The sequence below is a fragment of the Clinocottus analis genome, unplaced genomic scaffold (assembly GCF_023055335.1).
Source record: "Clinocottus analis isolate CAN_PGR_092001 unplaced genomic scaffold, fCliAna1.0.p SCAF_18, whole genome shotgun sequence".
Lineage (NCBI taxonomy): Eukaryota > Metazoa > Chordata > Actinopteri > Perciformes > Cottidae > Clinocottus > Clinocottus analis.
Window position 1 is genome coordinate 7,592,257 of NW_027175909.1, and position 22,744 is coordinate 7,615,000.

Consider the following 22,744-nt stretch of genomic DNA (forward strand, 5'->3'; position numbering starts at 1 on the left):
AGGCGGTGCCATCTGGCTGCTTGACAGAGCTCTTCTCATTAACAGGGAGGTTAATTGCTGTGGCAGCACCCAGGCTGTGTCAAACATCACCCTGGGGACATGGAGGCAACTTACGATCTGCATGTTTGTGTACGTACGTGCACAAATGTGTGTGTGTGTGTGTGTGTGTGTGTGCTTAAGCATAAAATATGGCACTGGAAATCTTCAAACACTTATGGTCAACATAAAAGTGGTTAAGAACAAGCTGCTGTATATTGGCGCTGGCATGCAAAGAGGGCAGCATAGCGTACCTGTGTCCCATGTGGGGGTGTGCGCGTACATTCATCCGTGTGTGTGTTTGTGTGTGTGTGTGTGCTTGTGCATGAATGCCAGGCTACATGCATGTTTATATTATTCTCATGAATTATGTCTTGTTGCTGTAATGATGTAGAAAGAATTGGGTTTACAGAGCCAATGTCTACGGCCCTGAGGGCAACACACGTACCGGCTCACGTACACACACACACACACACACACACGCACACACACACACAGGGCAGGAAAGGAGTGGCAATTTGCATGTTATTACTGCATATTCATGACTAATTTTGTTAGCTTTGCCTAATAGGCCTGAGTGACAGCTTGAGATATCGAGAGCCTGCTTTAATATCACATACACTCACGGTGACACACACACACACACACACACACACACACACACACACACAGACACACACACACACACACACACAGCAGTCACATTCACTCGCCGTGCTCTCTTTGTCCACGCAGTAATCATAACAACACTTAGGGCTCTAAGTAGGAATTCCCTGTTCATCTGTTGGTTTGACATCGTGTCATTTGTTTAGCACAACGACTTTATTGTATATAACAATATACTAAATCATATAGCCTCATTTGTTACATAATTAATAATGACCTGATGTGCACATCACAACACACGTCACATGCACGTGCAGTGAATTCATTTACATTTTGACTTGTTGCAGGTCAGAAGGTGTTCGCATGTTTTCGCATTTATTTTTCCCAAAAATACGTTTCAAAACTACAAGTCACAGTTCATACCTAAGTTTCAGCCAGTAATGGTGCAGAAAAAAAATCATCTGTACCAATCCGTCATGCAAACTATGCTTATTTTTCCTCAGTTTGAAAAAAAATCTTTGTTGATGACATATTGTCTTGATAATGTTTGCACAAAAATACTTGACCAGGACACAAATATGCTCCTTATCTCAGCTGGCGAGTGTTTTCTGCAGTACACATATGCATGTACACACTCGTACACACAGCACTCCAAAACCACTACCCTGAAAATAGGGATGAAATTGGCTGCAGTTACTGTTCTTTCAAAACCCTCTTTTCGATTTTCAACTTGTTCCCATTTCAGACCATTTGTCTCTCAGGAATCACCTGAATTTGGGGTGAATTAAGTATTTTTCCGACAAACTGACAGGGAAACACATTTTTAAAAACATTATTAAACAGACTACGCTTCTTTACTCCATCTAACAAGCCCTAAAATAATACGATAAATCATGTTATAATGCAACTGTAGACAGTTTTAACCTTTGTAAAACTTGAGGATTGATATGTGCGCATATATTTAGGGAAAGATTGTCTTTGTCTACACATTTATAGTCCCATAAAAGCTTCTGTGCATGGTTAGGAGTACACACAGTTTTTGTACATCCTTAAAAAAAAAGAAAGATTTTCTTAGTGAAATGCTCAGCAAAGTGATAATTCATAACAAAGGAACAGTGTAGTTTGAGTGGAATAAAAATATCAAGTGAATTGATAGCACAGCAGCACGCACTCTTCCCCCATTCTCTTCTAGACACAGAAACAGACTATAATCTAAAGTCAGTTTGTTCACTCTCCTCTGTGGCTTTTACTCCATTTGACTGAAAAGTTGTTTTTTTTTTTTTCCTGAAGTGAAAGATTTAACTCTCAGCGCTCTCGATCCACTCACATGTCACTTTTGTCAAATCTTGCCTTTCCTTCCCTGCTTGGTGCGAACGTGTAGACACGCTTGATCAAATGTGAGTTTACCATTTTTAATCTGCGCAAAGTTTCATCAGAATAACTCCTCTCATGAGGCTGGTAAATATGAAATTGTGTGCGTGTGTGTCTGTACGTGCACGTGTTTGTGAAGAGTACCGCACGGCACCGTGTGATGTGTTTCCTTTTTTCACCCCCTCTCCTTCCATCTTGGGTTTGTGACAGCTGTCACTGGTGACTCGGAAGGTGTCTGGGCAGAGTTAACATATTTTCACCGCTGGGAAACACACACACACACACATACACACAGACACACAAACACACAGAGACACACAGACGCATATCGGCTCCAGTTGCTGTCACCTAGCACAAATTTCACCGGGCTCAGCATCTCTTCGCTGCTTTTGAATTGGATTTTATTCATGAATCACACATTACACTGGCTACACGCTGCATGCTGCTCACAGAGCAGATTGTTTATCTGTTTATTATTATTTTATGTCAGAGAGCATTACATTAATTATTTTTTTTTAATCTTAAATAGCCATTAAGGTTCACTTAGTGTTTCTTGTCTCATGGTGTGCCATTTTTAATACAGCTATCCAATACAGCTATGCACTGATATACATTGCCTTTTGTGTCATTGAAATTTACTTTAATTATAATCACATTTTCTTGGTGTCCAATGCATGTCCCGGACACTGTACCAGTTAATATATCTGCAACGTGTATACTTTTGCGTTACCTGTCCAGTGGTGATTTCATTAACCTGTGCCTCCTGTAAGTCTTTGCCATGTATCATCCTCTCCCTCCTTTTTTGCCTGTCTTTCTGCTTCAGTATTGGTTCACTGGTGCAGATCACATCTGAGAAGGAAGACCTGAAAATCCAGTTGCAAACCAAGGACATGGCCATCTCTGAACTGGAGCGGAATCTCAGAGAGAATTTCCAGCAGAAACAAAAGGTAACCCAGCTGGTCCTGACTCCAGTTTACACAAAGCATAAATTGTCCAGCCCTCAAACTTAAGAGAAAGGTTTTCCTCTGTTGCTTAGATGTAATTGAATACAGTACATTGCACATACACTTACATTTGGACTGACTTTCAATCAAGGTGTTGTTCCTCAAACGAGTAAGCCTCTCTAATTTAAGTAAGAAACTAAATCTTATCGTTTCATTTTCTTCCTTCTTTACCACAGTTCTAAGATTATAAGATGCAATTAAATGACCTGTTAAGAAGAAAAAAAAACTGGAATGATACGATTGTGAGTTTTTCTGCAGCGTGCTTGTAATTGTTTAGAAGCCTGTCTGAGAGGTGTAGAAGTCTCTCTCTTTTTTTTTTTACGATATTGGCTTGGCAGCTGTGCTAGAAGCGCTCCATGTGCAGCCAGGTTTAACAGGAAGCCGAGGCGTGGGTGATGAATTACCGGCATATCTCAGAGCCCCGGGTAACAAACATGGCGTCGCCGACCGGGATTAAAAGGGAGAATTTTTTACGGCCTTCCCACACCTCCTTATAGGGTGTCACTAAATTATACCCACCGCTGTTTTACTGTCTTCTGTGGCTTATGGTTAAGACGTACGTAAATACACACAGGCTTGCAGAAAGACACACACACAGGCACAAATACATTCATGCTTGTGGTAAACCCGGGCTTGTTGGTTGTTTATGTGTGTTTTGGCTGGTTACTGTTTGTTCATGCTGCTTGTGAGTTAACTCATTAATTTGCACTGCCGCTAATTAGTGGTTTGTGTGATTACATACCCGAAGAGAAACATGCAGAGTTACTGGAGCTTGTTCTGTTAATCATATTTTTAACAAATGTTGATATGTCCTTTCATTCGGCTTGTGTTTTTGTTTAACTTGTGCGTCTGCAATGCAGATACACGGATAGATTGGTTGGCACGCACTCGCATACACGCTAAAAGATGATTGCCACAGAATTGCATCTTTGTTTGTTAGCAATAAGCCAATTTCGGTATAATTGAATACATTCACTGAATCTGAAACCTATGAAGGCCAATTAAAACCACTGCATATCCTGAAGAATGAAAACAAGGCATGTATACATGTAGTGTATCAATGTTTTTTTAATGATATGTGAATTACTCACATGGCTGCACTGTGTCCTTCACATAACATATACCAATATCCGATGCGCGACCTTGTGTTGTCTCTGTACAGTCTAACCTCCGAAGTGACTGGACAATATGATCCTAGTCTAAGACACAAACAGCTGATTTACCTTAAAGGGATTAAATATAAACATTTTAATACATGATACTTAGGGTTAATTAAGAAATTCCATAATTACAGAAGGTCCTTTTTTAAAATGCAATATTGAGAATTTATTTTAAAATATAAATACTGACGTTTTTTTTTTCTTCTGAAGCACAAAGATCATTCGTAAAACTCACAGAAAATGAATGCCTTCCTTTCAAAGAATCTTTAACATTTAAACTCCTTCATGGCCCAGACTGCAACACAGGTGCTGGAAAGTAGTGAGAGGCTGGTGCGCTTGCAGAGCGAGCTCTCATGTCTGCAGCGGCTCCAGAAAGACAACATGAAGGAGATTGCTGAGAAAGACGTCTGCATCACCAAACTGCGAGCCAACATCGAGCTGCTGCAACGCGAGGGGGCCGACACACACGCTCAGGTGGGCACTGGTAGAGTTCGAGTGAGCGGCAATGGTGGAAGAAGTTATTCAGATACTGTCACGCAAGTAAACCTACCAATTCAATGACCTTAAAATAAGCTATTACAAATGTACTGCATTTAAAATCATATGTATGTATTCTCTACATCTACAACGATCGCAGCACTAAAAGAGCAGCAAGCAACAATGTGTAATATGTAAAGATATCATGGAGTAATGTCTACCTGAGGAGTGTGTTGTTATCCAAGCGCTTTGTTGACAGCGTGCATGTGAGTACATGTTAGTGCACGTGAGCGTGCCCCACTGGCTACTTATTCTGCAGATATTTCATTATATTTATAATAGATGTATGTTTTCCTTTAAGATCTTAAGCTGACACTTAGTGGAGTAGAATTAAGCAGCACAACATGGAAATACTCCAGTGAAATACAAGTACCTCAATATTGTGCATTAGTAAGTACTTGAGGTAAAGTACTTGGTTGCTTTTTACCTCTTATGAGTTGGGATTCCTCTTTGCACACATGTACTTCCTCGTAGATAACATTATCATATATAGCTGGTATGTAAACAAACCAACACATATCTGTCTTGCATGCTGCTGCCTTGCAACGGCCCTCTTGGTGTTTCAGATTAGTTTTGAGATTAAGTGACGGGGGGGGTCCCATTTTTTTTTCTTTACAGAATTCAGAGATGTGACTGACAGCACAATTCTGCTTCTTTTTTTTCTTCGTTTTCTGTCCGACTTTAGCTCTCCAAGCTCAATGTAAGAACAAGCGAACTTCAGCAGGAGCTGAGGAGGAAAGAGGAGGAATGGAGGCAAAGAGAAGATGAACGGAGACTAAAATCTGAAAAGGAGAATCAAGAAGCAGAGGCGAGGAGAAGGCAGGAACAACGAAGGAGAGAGGAGGAGTGCGTAAGAAAAGTGGAGGAGAAGAAGAGGGAGGAAGAATGGAGGAGGGGGATTGAGGAGGAAAGAGAGGCCCATACTCAAGTCTCTAAAAAGTGGACTATTGTGAATTCAGAGGTGAGTTTACAAATGTACTCAGTCGATAGTAATACTTGTATCTAACCACTCAACAATGAGTGATAATACGGACATTTGGCGTAACATACCTTTTTTCTCTCTCTTCATGAACGATTACACACCTTCATCCACTAATAAAAGATGACCAGTTTCAATTAAAACTTTATTTACGTTTCATGTTTAAAATAGTCTCTCGTCTTTGCAACTTTGAATATTTCCACTTTTACTTTTTTTGCCTTCAGGCTCTAATATAGTGTCAATGTTTTGTCATATTTTCAATGATGTAGTTCTTTTAATTGAGCGGTTCCAGTGTGTTTACTTACAGCGCTACAGAAGACAGCATATTTACACACATGCACGTACACACACTTACACAGACTTGTAAAAAAAAATTACGACAAAACACTTCACCTTAATTCAGACCTCAGACATTCTCTCCTCTCCTCCACCCCCGCATCCCCTCCTCCTTTCCATCCTGCCATCTCGCCACAACCGCTCCAAATTAATCTGCAAAATATTGATTTGAGGAGCAAGGGGGTGGGGGCGTGGGGGCGCACGATTGCGGCCGCATATTAATACGAACAGGCCGCTCTTCGTCTCTCCTCTATACTTTAAGATCCTCATATCTTCATAATTGATTAATGTTCCTTTGTGAAGTGGGGATGAATAATACATTAGTGGGCCTGCTGCACCCTCAGGCTGATGAGAAAATGTTTAATTTCAGTAAATGTAGCGCTCCCTCTCTCTTTCTCTCTCATTTTCCATCTCTGGTTATTTGTGAGTGTTGGAGTGTGTTTGTGAGTTTTCACATGTGAGTTGAAGACTAGGGGAGTGTTGTTGATTTGCTTTTTTCATGTTTACTGTCGGCTAGAAGCGCATGTTAAGCATCACAAACAAAAGGCAGCATCTGCTTTTGCAAACACGAATGAATAAATTGGTGAAATGAGCTCAGTATTGTTACATTAACTGATATAACTGCAAGAGCTGTGTCACTTTACAAGCTGTTTGCCCTTAAAAAAATGCAATGAAATCCACTTTTTTAGGACATTTTTGAGCACAATGCACCAGAACACGCTGTGAACATCAGCTGCTATATCACCCATCAGCAATCAGTGAAAGCATGCAAATGTGCCACAAACCCACCTGATGGGGACAAGTAGGCTCTTCAGCGGCCTGTAAAGGTGCCGGGAGGGTGACATCATGTCATTTGCTGTGTGACTGGCACAGCCTGACTCGACTCAGCTCATCTGGTTAACAATGCTAATTATGCTAAACAGAAGACTAATGATGATGATGATTAGGGATTTAAGAACTGCAGCATGGCACGCTTGGGGTGTGTGTGTGTGTGTGTGTGTGTGTGTGTGTGTGTGTGTGTGTGTGTGTGTGTGTGTTGGTTGGGGGTAAACGGGTGGGGTGTGATGACTGATGGTGAGCATATGTGTGTAGAATAGACAAATGGAGTGAACACACACACACACGCACACACAGAGGTCTCACTTCATGCCTACTTAGCTCTGCTTCATTTTCATTTGAACTGGTGCCAGTGATGAACGGGGATCTATACACATGCACAGCTTCATATGTTCACTCAGAATGCTAATTGAATAAATAATTCTTATCCGTTAACAAGCATCCTTATTAGTTATGCTAATCAGCCTAGATAACCCAATTAACCCCATAGAGTGAGGCTTCTCTGTGTGTTTATATGTGGGTGTGCATTTCTATGCCTGAGAGGATATCAGAGACACTTAAGAAAACACATTTGCTTAATTAGTTTTCAATGACATAGACAAGCATTTATGCTTTTTTTTCCCATGTCTCTATTGTTCTTCTTTTGAATGTAGAGTAATAGGCTTTCCACACCAAGGAGATGAGTGGTATTCATGTAGATGGTATTTGTGGTTTTCTACATGCATATGTGTGAATAAATGCATTGATATGTATTTCTGTCTGCCTTCTGCCAGTCTGTTTCAGTTAGATCCACATGGACCTTGTATATTTTTACAACTATTATGGTAGTTTAAACTGAGTGTGTATTTGTTCAGAGGATGTCTGCCTGTTCCATTAGTTTATGTCCTTGGAAATACAATTTGGCCTGAAGTTCTCTCCGTTTATTTAAAACCTTCAGTCAGCGTTCCCATCCTAATAGTGAATTTCCTCTCGTTTAGCTTCGCCACTCATTATCCGGGGCATTTGGAAGAGACAGTGTTTAGAGAGGAGAGGGAGAGAGACTTGGAGAGGGACAGAAAGGGAACGGGGGGAGAAAATGAGTACAAGCAAGCACACACCAGAAAGAAGAAGATCGAGGGAATGAATGAGGACTAAAGAGAGAATGTAGATTTTCTTTGAACCTGACCACAGCTTCTTGTACTTCAAATGAATGGCGAGGAGCGCTAAGGGAGGGGTCACCCGGACAAGACTGTCTTTGTGGAGAGAGAGAGAGAGAGAGGGAGGGAGAGAGAGAGGGAGGGAGAGAGGGAGGGAGAGAGAGAGAGAGGGAGAGAGAGAGGGAGAGGGAGAGGGAGAGCGAGAGAACAACATTTTTATGTCTTACAGGAAGTCTCCCAGATGTGTGGTGTCACAAACCGCCTACGCCGAGTCAACTCAATGCTCTGGCTTTTAATTAATAGTCAGTTGAAATTCCAGTGTGCACACTTGTATGTAATGCGTCTTTATGGATGCGTGTTTATCCGCTTGCCTCTGTGTTATGCGCCTGTACTTCTGTGTTTGCAACATTTCTGCATGTAGTTTGTTGTGTAGTAAGTTGATGAGAAGTTTGAGTTCAACACGAGAGTAGTACCCACCTGTACCTCTGTATGGCTGTCAGTCGAAGAGCTTTAATCAATATACAACGTCAGAAGGCTTTGACATGATGTCAAAGCTCAGACAAGAGACTGAACAAGTCTGCCTGTCTATTTAAAATATATATACATTATATATATATATATATATATATATATATATATATATATATATATATATATATATATTGAACACTAGGTTTCTCTTTCAGAAGAGTTTAAGGGCTCTCAAAATGGGCTAACGGTTTAAAAACCACAACAGATAAGGTATTAAAGGCTGTACCCACCATTAGCATTAGGTCATGGCGCCTTAGCTAATGCTAATGTAATTTCCGATGGTTAGCTAAACTCCGTGGCTCAATGTCAAAATCTTGCACTTTTGTAATGGAAAGACCAAACACTGGATGCGACTGTGCAGTTCAGGTCTTGAATGGGGGTGAGATGCTAATATTAGCTCATGCTCACTTCCGCTGACTCATCTCCTCGGTGTCCTTGGCTTATTAACTGATTTAAGACTGATTAGATCAGTCTTGCACAAGTGTGCACTGGCCGCGTACACACATACACGCCAAATTTGAATATCAAAATGGAATTGCTTGACCAGTGAAAACAGGATTAATTCAAAATGTTTGCATCAAGGTGTGGGTAAAACCGATGACTGTACATTTTGTTAATGCACCTTGCAGCATTTAAAGCCATTTATGACATTATCTAAAGCTCATGTTATGCAAACTTGTTTTGCAAGTCAAGGCCACTTATGTTGAGAATACATCATGCTCCTCTTTCCTCTTTTGCTTCGATTTGACTTCTTGAGATCATCAGCATAGGCATTGATTTTGCCTATGTCCATTTGATGGTGTTCTAGTGAGTTAAAAATGTATATACTTTACGATAACATGGAACAGTAACAGAATAATGATGTTGAACTTTTTTACTACACGACTGTAATATGCACATCATGTGCTTTTCATCACAAGCCTCAGATATGTTAAAAGGAGTTCGCTAAGAGCTAAGCAGAATATATATATATATATATATATATATATATATATATATATATATATATATATATATATATTACAGTATATATGTATATATATATATGTATATGTGTGTATATATATATATATATATATATATATATATATATATATATATATATATATATATATATATATATATATATATATATATATATATAAAATTACTTTTACATGGACAGTGCTCACCCATTTATCATAGTGCTGTTACTTCAGCCCCTTACCTGTTCAAAGTGCCTATTTATGCGTATCAAGGTTATACAAACATGTTGGTCATTGCTCTGCTCCCAACAAATGCCACAAATAGCTAGTCTTCTATAGTCTTCAGAAACTGTCAAGAGATTGCACTGTTGCTAACAGGTCAAATCTCCTCACAGCCTAACAGTGTGGTGGGTGATGTAAGTTTGGCCTAGAAACCTCCCACATCCTTGTTCTTCCTTTTGAAAAATCATTTCTATTATGCCATTGTTGTGGTTGATGTAAGAACCCACTGCACTCCTGTTTCTTCCTATTTGAATGTATTGCTCAGTTCTCCTGTGAGCTATTTGATCAGCTTAGAGCACAGCGTTACACTTTCAAATAGTTGTTCTAGTAAACAAGACAACGTTGTCTTGCTGTCTGTTAGAGTTTGAAAGGGGAGAGTCAATTTTCTCTCAGTACAGTTTTCATGTTCGATGTGCAGTATAGTCTGAGTCGTCAGCCAATGTAAAAATGTGTATGTGCGTGTGTGCTCATGCACAAGATCGCTTGTTTCTACCTCTCTGTCAGAGTGCGTCTGTGACAGTTTCCTCTCAAGATGTTAATTCCTCTCCTCCCTGTTGTTGTCATGCTAACACCAGCAGTGTCTGCACCGGGGAGACGAAGACATATTGGTGTTAATGAAAAGCCCTCCTAAACTCTCCTCCCCGCATGAATGTTTAAACATGCTTGTCATAACATTCATTCGCTCACACATGACAGCTAGCATCTGCAGCTGCCTCGCTCGCTCTCAATATTTTATCATACCATCTCCCCTAACCCCAGACTAGCACAATGGCTGTGTGTTAGCAAACGGAATTATAATGACTCAAAACAGGCCGTGTTCAGACTCACTGCCAGCGCAGGCCATACATAATGTATTCAGCAACACCACAGGCCTCATAATGGCACAATTAGTCAGTCTTAAATATGAAAGAGAGAAAGACCGTGTAAAATGCATGTGGAAATACATATAGAGAAAGAAAATGATGGAAATAAACAAAGAGGAATAGATAGAAAACAGAAGGAGAGCAATTCTCATGTCCCTACAGTTTGCTATTCAGAAGTCCCACAGCACTGCAGGTCAGCAGTTGTGACCTTGGTGGTTTTGACAGAAGTGGTTCACCATGGTAACGGCTGGTCTGCAACCCCTTTAGAACAACCCCGCACCCCTCATCACCCCCCAACCTTCCTTACTGCCTTTCTACCAATTTGATTGGACGCACAATTGAAATGTCATTCCTCAGCAACACAACGGACCAAGCAGACTGAAACAGTGGTATGAAATGACAGGGTGCGTAGTACAAGTCAAAGTGAGAGAAACCAGAGTCAAAAATAACAAACTAGGAGTGGAGAAGGCTCTTAGTTGATTTTCATAGCCTTGTAGTATTTCACCTAGCAGGAAAAAAAGAGGCTTCAACGTGCCGGTTTATCCGAACTCCCAGTTTCAGGGTTAACATTGTGTGGTGGACGAGGGGACCTAGGCACAGAGCATCAAAGCAGAGAGGCTTGTCGTAGCTGCTGAATACAGAATCAAATGAATATTAATGCGGAACCAATTACCTCAGGGAAATGTTGTCTGTAGGTTGGCTTTGCTAACACACGTGTCTCACCTTTAGCAAAGTGGAAGCAGTGGGAGGGAGGGAGGAGGGGGTGGGGGGGAGCCTGGAGGCTGGACAGCACTGATGTATTCGTTTTCCTCCTAACAAGCTTGTCTACCCCCCCTAAAATAGAATTGTCCACCACGCAGCTCCTCCTCTCCCATCTTATTATTCCACCTAGATGCAAACTGCAATTTAAAAAAAATAAAAAATAATTAGGGAGAGAATAAATGATAAAATTCTTCAACAATGCCTATGGCTAACAGGGAGTTGATATTGGCGCCATGTTTGACTGCATTGTTTGTTTGAAAGGATTTGATAAGCAGCGAAAATATAATTTCGAAATGTTTTGCTACGGTATTGGCTAAAGGTGTTTTTTCTTTCTCCCCTACATCAGACTGAGTTGAGTAATGGAACTTTTAGACATAATATAAGCCAATAAACAAGACTGGGCTTTTAAATTCCCTGAGAAGCACATTTTCATTTCACACACCTTTCCCCGTAGGCAGCAGTTCTGAAGCTGTGTAGTTGTGACATGTATACTATCTTGTTGTGTGAGCGTCTTAGCACAGTGCAGCACTGATCTGTGCAGGTCTCTAGCTGCTGCTGATTTGCATAAGTGACTGTGGCACACTTAAAGCTGCTGGCTCCTTAAAGCCCCTTCTAAATCAGTGTTAAAGCCTTGATAATAGACCTCACTGGCCAATTGATTGGCCTTCATATGTTTACAGCTCACTTTAATTGCCTCAAAAATACCATTTATCAGCCATGTGTGTCCATGTATGCATGTATGTGTGTGTGCAAGCAAGCCTGTCCATCGACAAAAAGGCCTATTGATTTATCAGCATCTGGATTTGTCCCGTTCACCGTACATAAAACCCCTGCGTATGTGCTGTTCAAAATGGGAAATGGCCCCATCGATTCCCTTAAGTTGGAGCCCAAATGCTAAAGATTTTTGGATAAGCTTTCTCATTATTTAAGCTGAAATCAATAGGGGAGAGCATGGGTCTAATGAATGAACGGGCCACAGATCAGATGGGGTGTGCTCATCCCTGGCCTGTCCTAGTCGATCCGTTTGGGTATGTGTGTGTGAAAGAGAGAGGGAGAGAGAGAGAAAGAGAGGGAGAGAGAAAAAGAGAAAGATAAAGAACCTGACTTATTGTACATCACAAACCTTTTTTCCTTGGTACTCACAAAAATCCACATTGTAGATGCATCTGTGTCTTCATTTGACCATTCCTGGTGCATTATCTTCACTTTGTTTGTGTTCGACATCGTCTCTTTTTGAACCTTAGGTGCCTGAAATGTGACATACATAGTGTGAACCATACAGCATATAGGAGTCAGTATCAGTGAAATGGTTTTTCTCATTATTATTATTGAGTCACACACTCTCTGTCTCTCTGTAGTTGACGGTCAGCAGGAAGCAGGTGGAGCTACTGAACAGGGAGCTGTCAGAGTCTCACCAGAAGGAGGAGATGCTTCTCTCTGAGGTATGGAAAACACCAGGAAAAAGACATCCTCTGCATTGATGTGTGTCACTTTCCGTCGATCCATTTAGCAGGGGTTTTCCCCTCTCATTTTTTAGCTTGATTCAACCATCCAAAAACAATTATAAATGCAATGAATAGTCCACATCCTGCCTTATAAGGCCCGGTATCCCCATGGGGCTCGGTGTGGTTTGATCTTCTCTTCTTTGCTCCGATCACATCAAGGGGGAAATAAAATGATGATAATAATACAAAATAATAATAAAACATATATAACAGCAATGCCTGCAAATCATGGCAGTGCCCGAGGAATGGGGAAACAATCAAATAAGACATAATACTCAACTCCTTCAAATGAAATCTTGATTAAACATAAATCTGCATGGGAAAATAATATGCAGTGTGTCTGTGTGTCAGCGTCAGCCAGTGAAACCAAAAATTCAGCCGGAGAGACCACTTTGGCTGAATTTTTGTTTTTTCCACTTTCTGTTCTTTCCACTCGTCTGAAATCTCCAAATGATACAGCATGGTGTATCTCTGGGGAATTTCCTTTGGCTGGCTGTGCAGACACCACATCTCAGAGTACATTCACCAGACAACTCAGAGTTTCACTTTGTGGTCGGGCCAACTCGTGGAATTAGATTAATTAGCTACAGCTGATATTGCAGACAGTTGTCATTTCAGATGGTGGTAGTGGCGCTCGCCAACTGAAAATGAGAAGTCTGCAGACATTTAAAGTTCATAATAAATTGATAATATCATAGTCATTAAATACCACATATATCTGAAGTGGGTGACTTTTTAGTGGCTTCAAAAAAAGAAGAAGAATGAGTCATTTGTGCATATCAACAAAGTAGAAGACTCTGGAGTGCAAATATTACTAACCAGTCCAATTTCCAAATAGGAAAGTCCCTGTCCCTTCCCCTCACTCCCCTCCAAGGTGTCCCGCCTTTTCAACTCATAAATATGGAAGGAGAAATATGATGAGATTCACGGACAAGAAAGGAATCAAAATCTATTGTTGCGTGTCCTTTTCCCCGTGTAAAGTTTGGATTAAATGTCACACATTAGCATGTGAACTTTTAAATGAGCTTGTTTGCTCTCCGCGGTGTGGGGCATGTAAATACCCATCTTGAGTATGGAATGGAGATTGCCGGGTGTGGGCGGGGGTTCACAAGAATTTGGAGGTGTAGGACATATTTGAGTGTGGCACCGGCAATTAGGCCGCAGCAAGGGACCGGAGCACCAAACAGGTCTATTGACTGGTGTTCCCCACCTGACGTGGCAGATGGGAAAGCTCCGTGTGGCTCCTGGTGATATGAGTGGAAGAGATGATTGACAGGCACTCCCAAAATGAGATGATTGACGTGCACTGTCACAAGGAATTTACTCCTCGGCTAATTCAGGTGCGAGTAGCAAGAAATGTGTGTGCAAATCCACATGGATACAGGAAGTTGTGTCTTGGTGATGTGGCTCTGAGAAATTGGCCATCAAAGAATTAACATATCAACTGCCTGAAGTTTAAAACGTCTGCATTGTTGGTCAATTCACTTTTTAGTCTTTCACTTTTAAAGATCAAAGCTTGGTTGGGTATTATTGGAGAAACCGGTACTATATTAAAAAAAAACACCAGATCCAGTGACACCAACTGCTCTCTACGTCCCTTCAGACGTTTCACCAAAGCCACTCACGAAAATGATCACTATGAACATAAACAATGAACATGGCTCTTGTTAATTAATAAAGCACAACTATTGGACGGGCTTATTACAGTTCTGTGACATTAAGGACTTTTTTTTCTTTCTTTTTTTTGGTCCTAGTATTATATTTATTGATTCATGTCGGGATGTAAAGAGGATAAAAAAATATACAACAATAAAGATTTTTTAATATACATTACCCACCCTAGATTTAACCTATAAAAATCAAGTGCAGAGCCATATTCCCATACAGTTTTGTTTACAGAGAAAAGTCTGACAGGATCTTATATCTCCGAGCTCATAATATGCCGGTGGTGTGCATGTATGTGTGCATGCGTTGTGGTACTGTGGAGGATATTTGATTGTAACCAAACACCATTCTATATTTGCACTTTTTTTTCATTGACTATAGTTCTCTTTGTTTTAAAATGTGAGGCTGCTTATTTATTGACATAATTTCCTCTCAGTGAAGGGCTTCTGTCTGTAAAACACATTAAAATCATAATGCAATCTTCGCTAACCCAGGAGCAGCGTTATTGTTCTATTATACTAACCCAACAACAGTATCCCAGCCTGTTTATCAATCCAATATCTCATAATGTGCTCTCTGCGTGGCCATTTTGAATATAAAAAGATCTCACACCGTTATTGTACCATATTTCCTATATTTAGTATCAATCTCTTGTTCTGACATGAATCTGACAGATCCAATATTATATTTGATTAGTTGTTTGGGTTTTTGTTGTTGTTTTTTCATAGTCTCCAGGTGATATTGGATACATGTGCAGAGCTGGTATTATGTTGGCTGTTTCATCTGGGTATAAAAATGATTTAGTGTGTACTCAGCACGCAGTGTCATTGACTAGCTTTAATTTCACTGCAAGGGTGGGCTTTATTACTCTGCTACTCCGTGTGTGTGTGTGTGTGTGTGTGTGTGTGTGTGTGTGTGTGTGTGAGAGAGAAGGAGCAAGACAGGGTGAATGTTTTTGTGAGTACATATGTGTGTGTTTCCTTGCTCTGTGGTGGAGCAGCAAACCACACCTGTGCACACTCATGCATTTGTGCATATCTCTGTGTATGTCTCCGAGCCTGCTGTATTCATCAAGCATCTTCAGCTTGTAATTACCATTCAGTGGAAGAATCAACTAAACCAACACGTGGAACAGCTCTCGCGTCACACTCGGGCCAAACCGGTGGTCCCATTTCAAGGGAAACAGAGGGGCTCCACTTTGCCGTGACAAACCTTACTTTTGATCAAATGCTACAGAGCCATAATCATGTTTGTGCCACTGAATTCTTTAACCTTTCCATGACCCCGCTGAATGCCAGCGGCCCAATCACAGAACCTAATTGAATCTGCTCGGCGGCGCCCCCCCGACTGATGAAAAAATAAAATTGGAGGTGAAAAATGAATACAGCAGCAGGGGGAAAGGGAAGGAGGGAGGTGGTGGTTGAGGAAAGAGAGGGAGGAGGGAGGGAGGGGGGGGGGGGGCTCGTCGCACCGCAGTTTTATAAATACATAGATGTGCTCACAAACACACAACCAGACACGTACACACAGTCACACCTTTTTCAATCCTGCAGGAGAATGGGGAGTGGGAAATGACAGAGAGAGAGAAAGAAAGAGATGAAGAGAGGGAGCGGGGTTGGGCCCAGGTTTCTCATTACCCCCTCGGCCCATTCGGAGGATATTCCTATAAGATAATCTGATTTATTTGCAATTTTCCTTTAAGCGGCTTAGTGTTTACCTCCAAGATTAATATTTTTCTCTGTTATTAATATTAGACTGTAATTAGGAGTGATGTGTCTCGCCAAGCACAGTTCCGTGGCCGCCAGGCAGCGAGCCGGATGAAACTCTTGTTGCGACTCTGTGATCCCGTTTCACAAGACAAAAAAAAAAAAAGAAATGAGCAAAGAGAAGGAAGTTTTAAAAGGCGGTAAGAGGCTGCAGGGCAGGGATGTAGAATTACAATTGCGGCGTACCTGTCTTTGTGTCTACGCTTGTGTGCGTGTGGGACCGTCGGAAGAGGGGAGTGTGTACTTCTTTAGTTTATGTGTGTGACAGTGTGATGGTCCCCTCTGATTGATAAGGTGTCTGTGCCGGCTGCAGATTGCTCTTGCTGATTGCTTCTGAGAGCTCCAGCTGATTTATAATCAGAGCAGGATGAAGGATTGAGCTGTGGATTGCTTATCTGTTTAGCCGCCTCACAACATAAACTGACAAATTATCATGTTGAACACACGCACACACACACACTCACACACACACACACACACACACATACACACACACACATACACACACACACACACACACACACACGTGAAGGGAAAAAAATGTAATAACGCAGACCTTCTTATTAAACACACACAAACATACTGTCATCACACACACAAACACACACACACACACACACACATATTCACCGGACACACGGAACATAAACAGGTTTATTCATCAGCACAGTCATACTTTTATGATTGCCCAAAAAAGTGCAATCAGTCTAATTTGTTTACATGTCTGTATGAGATGTATAGAAGTCAAGTTAAGTTGCAATTAACTTGTTTTATGCACTGAGAGTTTTGATTTGCTCCATGCTGAAGAATTATTTGGAAGATTTTGTACCAATGATTAAGGATGTGGGTGCTCTTCTTTCTTTTTTTTTTTTTTTTGACGAGCACTTCTTGACTGCTTACTTCTCTTGATATTTAACAGCGCGCATACTCTCATGTTCCTAGAATCTACACTGTGGGAAGAGTTGCTACATAACAAAAACAAAATCCACATATTTATATTGCTAAAAGATTCAGATTGTGTTTAACATATTTTATTTATCTAAAGTAGGTGTTTTTGTTTTTGAAAAACATGCTAGCACATTATGTGAGACTAATTCTACGTGGCAAGCCAGAGTACAAGCCAGCAGGTTTAAATGCTGACAGGTTTAGTATGCCCTATGGCACTGTGACAGCTCTGTGTGTGTGTGTGTGTGTGTGTGTGTGTGTGTGTGTGTGTGTGTGTGTGTCTGTCTGTCTGTGTGTTTCTGCCTTTCTGTCTTCCTTCCCATTCTTACCTGTCTGTCTGATTATCTTTTACTTTCTCTCATTTTACCACAGCTGTTTGTAAATGCACAGTGACAGAACCACCAAAGAAGCACAAAAACACAAAGTACAGGAGCACTTGGCATCTCACACACACACACACACACACAGACACACACACTGACGAATGGCAGCAATTAGATGGGGAAACCAAGCATGTGAGGACAGAGGAGCGCTGAGGGGCGGCAACCGCTGTATGGAACGTGTGTGTGCGTGTGTTGTACATGTTTGTGTGTATTTTGAAGGTTTTTATCCTCCTAATGCACCTCTCATCTGTCTAATATCAACACCTGGCTCATATGTCACAGAACAGTGGCTTTGGTTGGTGCAGTTGGTTTTGGGGTGTTAATATTTGCAATCAAGGACCAAATGAGGAAAAGACTGGATTACAACATTATCAGTTTGCAAAAATGAATTTCTCCTGGGACTTAAGCTGGAACAGAAGTGCAAAAACACAAAGAAACAATACAGAGAGGATACAACAGAAATGTACAGTGGCCCTGAAGCTCAAACACAACATTTCAGAAAACACAATAGCATTTTGCAAAACACAAGAGCAGAAGAAAAAAATACCAAATACTCAATCTGGAAAAGGTGTGTATTGGACCTGATTGGGTGAACTGTCTTTCAGTCCACAACAAACAAACATACTTCTACTTCTTTTGCACATCCGGCAGACTGTCTTCCAGGTTGGGGATGATAAAATACAATAAAAGTTTGTAAAAGAAGGAAAATTGCTGTGCAGCAGTTACAATACAACGTGGGAAAATTGTAAATGCAAAGAGCCAAAAAATATACACATTGTACTGCAGTTCAGAGTGTAACAAAGGAAAGGAGATAACGGCAACGATGGTTGTTGGAAAGAAAAGGGGAGGTAACGTTATTTGCATATTCAGTGGGCAGCATCCACAAGGTCATCATCTTCCAGCGGGTCTGCGTGGCGTGTGGACAAGAGAGCAGTCGGCCTCCACCGGGCTGCTCCGTGTTAATGAGTTCCTGGTGAAAACACTGCGAAAGCAACAACGTATGTGTCTGTTATACACTCTGAACTGCAATATGATACATTTATATTCGCACTCTATGTTTTTGCATTTTGCCCACTTTTTATTGTAACCGCTGCGCAGCAATTTCCCTCTGGATGAAGACACTTTTCTTGTATCTTATCATCCCGACCTTTGAGAGGCAGCAATGTGCTGCAAGGCATCCAGTCTGCCGGCAACCCAGAAGAGGAAGAAGAGGAAGAACTTCTCAACTAATACATACATACCTTTTTCTGGATCGAGTCCTACATTTATATTGTTGTGTTTTCTGTTTTGTTGTTGTGTTTTGTGAAATGTTTTTTTTTTTTTTTTTAAATGTCATTCTGTTTTGTTGTGTTTTCTGAAAGCTTTCTAAGATGTTGGGTTTTGCCTCTCAGGGCCACCGTATAATTGCTTGTGATTTCAGTTTTCTTTTGCTCTGGTTCCACGTCAGCCCACTGAGTTGTTTAACCCCTCGACACTGAGACCTTGAGTTCTCTTCTTCTTGCTTCCCATTGGATGAATAACCTTCTTACTCCAGTCAAAGCAGCAGTCACTTCTTTTTTTCATGTGATATTTCATCTTTTCAAGAAATTCCTCTCTTCGCTTCCCCTCTCTAAATCAAGTAGATTTTTTATCAACTCCAATTGCCAATAAACAGGAGCTGTATTCATAAAAGTTCCTATTAAAAAGAGGTGCTACTATAGTGACAATTTCAAAGAACATTCTTAGAATTGTGACTATGTCTTAACATCCTCCCAATGTCCTGGGAACAATAAAAGTTATTCACAAATCATCTTAGCCCTTAAAGGAGGTGAAAAAAAAGGATTTTTAAGAGGTCAAAGCAAGTTTCATGAGCATTTCTTTACTGCAGGAAAGACAAATAGGTCAGAGAATTATTATCTAAATGCTGAATGACGATGAGTTGATGAAACACTAAAGACTAGATTGTGCAGGGATCATCTTTGTGGTCTCATGAGCGATGTGCTCACATCTCTCACTTCAAAGCTACACCAGAAACATCTCGTAGGCTACTTTCAAAGTTGTTTTATGACCATTTAGAAGATTATCATTACATTAAATAGTATTTCTAACTTCACCATGCGTGAATAGAGAGTATATTAGTAATTTTTTTATGCCCCATTAAGAGTATATATTTATTTTTTTTGGGATCAACCAATTACACCTTTTTAAAATAAATGTGTGATACCCAACAACACAGTCAACCACACCTCTTCAATCAGGTAAAAGTTTCTATCCTTTTTGCTTAGTTACTTCCAAATCCCTCTTAAGCTAGGACTCCCTCGCTAGACATTTAAAGCTAAGTTAGGAGCTGTCTGGAGGTATCCTCAGAATGTTGTTAAATAACATAGCTGTATCCTTAGTTCTGTATTTCCCTGCTTTTATTGAACACTTTGGCTCTTTTCTTCCACGTCTTCACAGACATAATGCTCAGGTAATGTGGTCTTGTCTCTTAATCATTTTCAGGCCATAAGGGAAGCCTTTCATTTGATCTCCGATTTCATATTTTTTTCCAATCTTGCTTTAGTGCTCGATGAGATGGTTCTGTCGGATTCCATATTTGTCACCATTCAACAAATACAGTAGACAAGTAATGTAACAAAGAAGACAAGGAAGATTTATTAATATAAAACATATGTATAAGACACACTGGGAAAAAGACACGTCACAAGTGCATAACAAACATTATTAGAACAAACTCATATTGACAACACATCTGCCCTTTACATATCTTGTGACTGTCAGATTATTTTATTCCAAGTATTTGTGGAGGGTGCGATGATGTGTGTGAGAGCACATTTGTGTGGGTTTGTGTTATTAACGGTCTTGCCTTCATGCCAACTTTTAGCTGATTTATTCTCTCCTCTGTGGGAATGTGCAGATTCTACAAGCAGGTGGATGCGTGCGTGTGGAGAGTTGTATTTATGACCACTAGAGATGTGTGTTAGACACCGCCACTGATGAATTACTTCACTTCTGATTGCTTGCATCACAAATCATCCCCATATTATAACCCTTCTCATGCAAATAAGTAGGCACCGTGTGTGTGTGCGCCTATGCACGAGAGAGAACGGGATAGAGGGCAGGAATACATGTCTACAAAATTATGCAAGTTGTTATTTACATATGAACTAAATGTACACTGTGAGTTCATATACAGTATGCAGCCTGTGTATAGTATCTATGTGTGCGTATTATGAATGAGAAAGTATGTGCGTTTGGTAACCCTGTATCGCTGCTGAGCTCATTTCTCTCAGAAATCAAAGTTAAATGGGTCATCTATCATGAGAATATGTGACTGGGACACTTGTCTCTGCCACGCTCTGTGTGTGTGTGTATTTGTGTGTGTATGTGTGTGCATGCGTGCGTGCACATGTGTGCATGCGCGCAAATATGCACACAGCTGCATTGTGTGTGGTGCAAGGGCAGCTTGTTTTCGCTTCTGCAGCTGTGTGCACCCTTTAGCGTGCACGAGGCTGTCTGCGTGTGTGTATGTGGCGGCCACTTGTCTTTGCCTGCGCTATGATTAATGGTTTACATTGGGCTGTTCAGCCATGCATGTTTCTTGGTTTATCGTTTTATGCTGTCTCCAATTAAAGCTCCATAACTTGAGTGATGGCTTCACGCCAGTGTCCATCAATAGAGGCCATCAGCGGCCTCATGCATTCAGGATATGGAAGCCACACACTAACTATTATCCTCCTGTGTCAGAGCCAGTGGGCAGTCCGTGCGTGTGTGTGTGTGTGTGTGTGTGTGTGTGTGTGTGTGTGTGTGTGTGTGTGTGTGTGTGAATATGCGTGTACGTGTAAAAGTGAAACAATATAGATTTTTAACTGATGACCCTTTAAAATAAAATAAAATTGACTTCTTAAAATCGTATCTTCATTGTAAATGGGGTAAAAATAATATCACTTTTTAATTGAATGAATATCAATCAAAGTAATCAATAAAAATGTTTAATAAATGGAATTATGTCATCGTAATTGCAGTTTCTTTTTTTCTTTCTTTATTTGACATTATAAGGAAAGCAAAACTGAAAGTCCTAATGGAATAAGCGTGTGCATGTGAGAGAGAGAGAGAGAGAGAGAGAGAGAGAGAGAGAGAGAGAGAGAGAGAGAGAGAGAGAGAGAGAGAGAGAGAGAGAGAGAGAGAGAGAGAGAGAGAGAGAGAGAGAGAGAGAGAGAGAGAGAGAGAGAGAGAGAGAGAGAGAGAGAGAGAGAGAGAGAGGGGGGGCCTGGAAGTGGTAGGGGATACATATACATCTGCACATGTGAGCTCGTCCATGTGTGCACCATACAGGCGTGCACGCGCCACGCAATATCATTTCACGCAATATTATTCCTCATATAGCTGTAATGACATTAGGCCGATATGTTGATTATGCTTTCGGCAAACAGCGGCCTGATGATTGGGTTAGCATATTACCCTATATCACATCCCTCCATTCATCCCTGTGCTTTTTTTTTATTGCCCTCATTTTTCCAAATCACTTCCCACTTTCCTGGGCGAGGTTCCAGGCTATACACGCAGGTGATCTGGAGTAATATGATGATAGGAAGGCACAACAATGCAAGAGGAAAGCTAGAAGCTCAGAGCAGCTGTTGTTGTCGGCATGAAGAACAAGGCCTTGTGATTGCAAAGTGTTAACTTGTGTGCAAATATCGGGGTAAATAAATATTTGATCACACTTGACAAAAACACAAACGAGCATACGCAGCTTGTGTGTGCGTGTGCGTGAGTGTGAGTGATATTTTCTGGTCAGCATGTGTCATGGATAAGGATGAAGTAAAAGCAGGTGTGGAGATTGGTGAAGAAAAATAGGGTGTGATTTAGTGAAGACCCAGAATAAGTAGGAGGGGGCTGGGAGGTAGATGATATTTCAGAGTGGGCTACTCAGATTGTTAGAGAAGGAGATTTCATTTGCAGCTGAGACATTGAATGATGTCACCCGTGGTGTGTGTCTGTCTGCATCTGCTTGTGTCCACATGCGTGCACACGTTAATGGCTGAGTCTGTATTTGCACATAGAATGTATGTATGATATCGGCAGGATTGCTTGTT

General features: G+C 40.9%; 1 protein-coding gene across 3 annotated transcripts in view; it reads left to right on the forward strand.

Moving 5' to 3' along the window:
- The window catches only part of LOC137788816 (trichohyalin-like), an 88,064-nt gene that overhangs the window by 15,986 nt on the left and 49,334 nt on the right, over nucleotides 1-22,744 (forward strand). For all 3 annotated transcript variants that reach the window (XM_068581925.1, XM_068581927.1, XM_068581926.1), the window contains 4 exons: nucleotides 2,837-2,960; nucleotides 4,472-4,651; nucleotides 5,400-5,675; nucleotides 12,764-12,847. In XM_068581925.1, coding sequence (XP_068438026.1) covers nucleotides 2,837-2,960; nucleotides 4,472-4,651; nucleotides 5,400-5,675; nucleotides 12,764-12,847 — 664 coding nt within the window. The remainder of the gene's footprint in view (nucleotides 1-2,836; nucleotides 2,961-4,471; nucleotides 4,652-5,399; nucleotides 5,676-12,763; nucleotides 12,848-22,744) is intronic.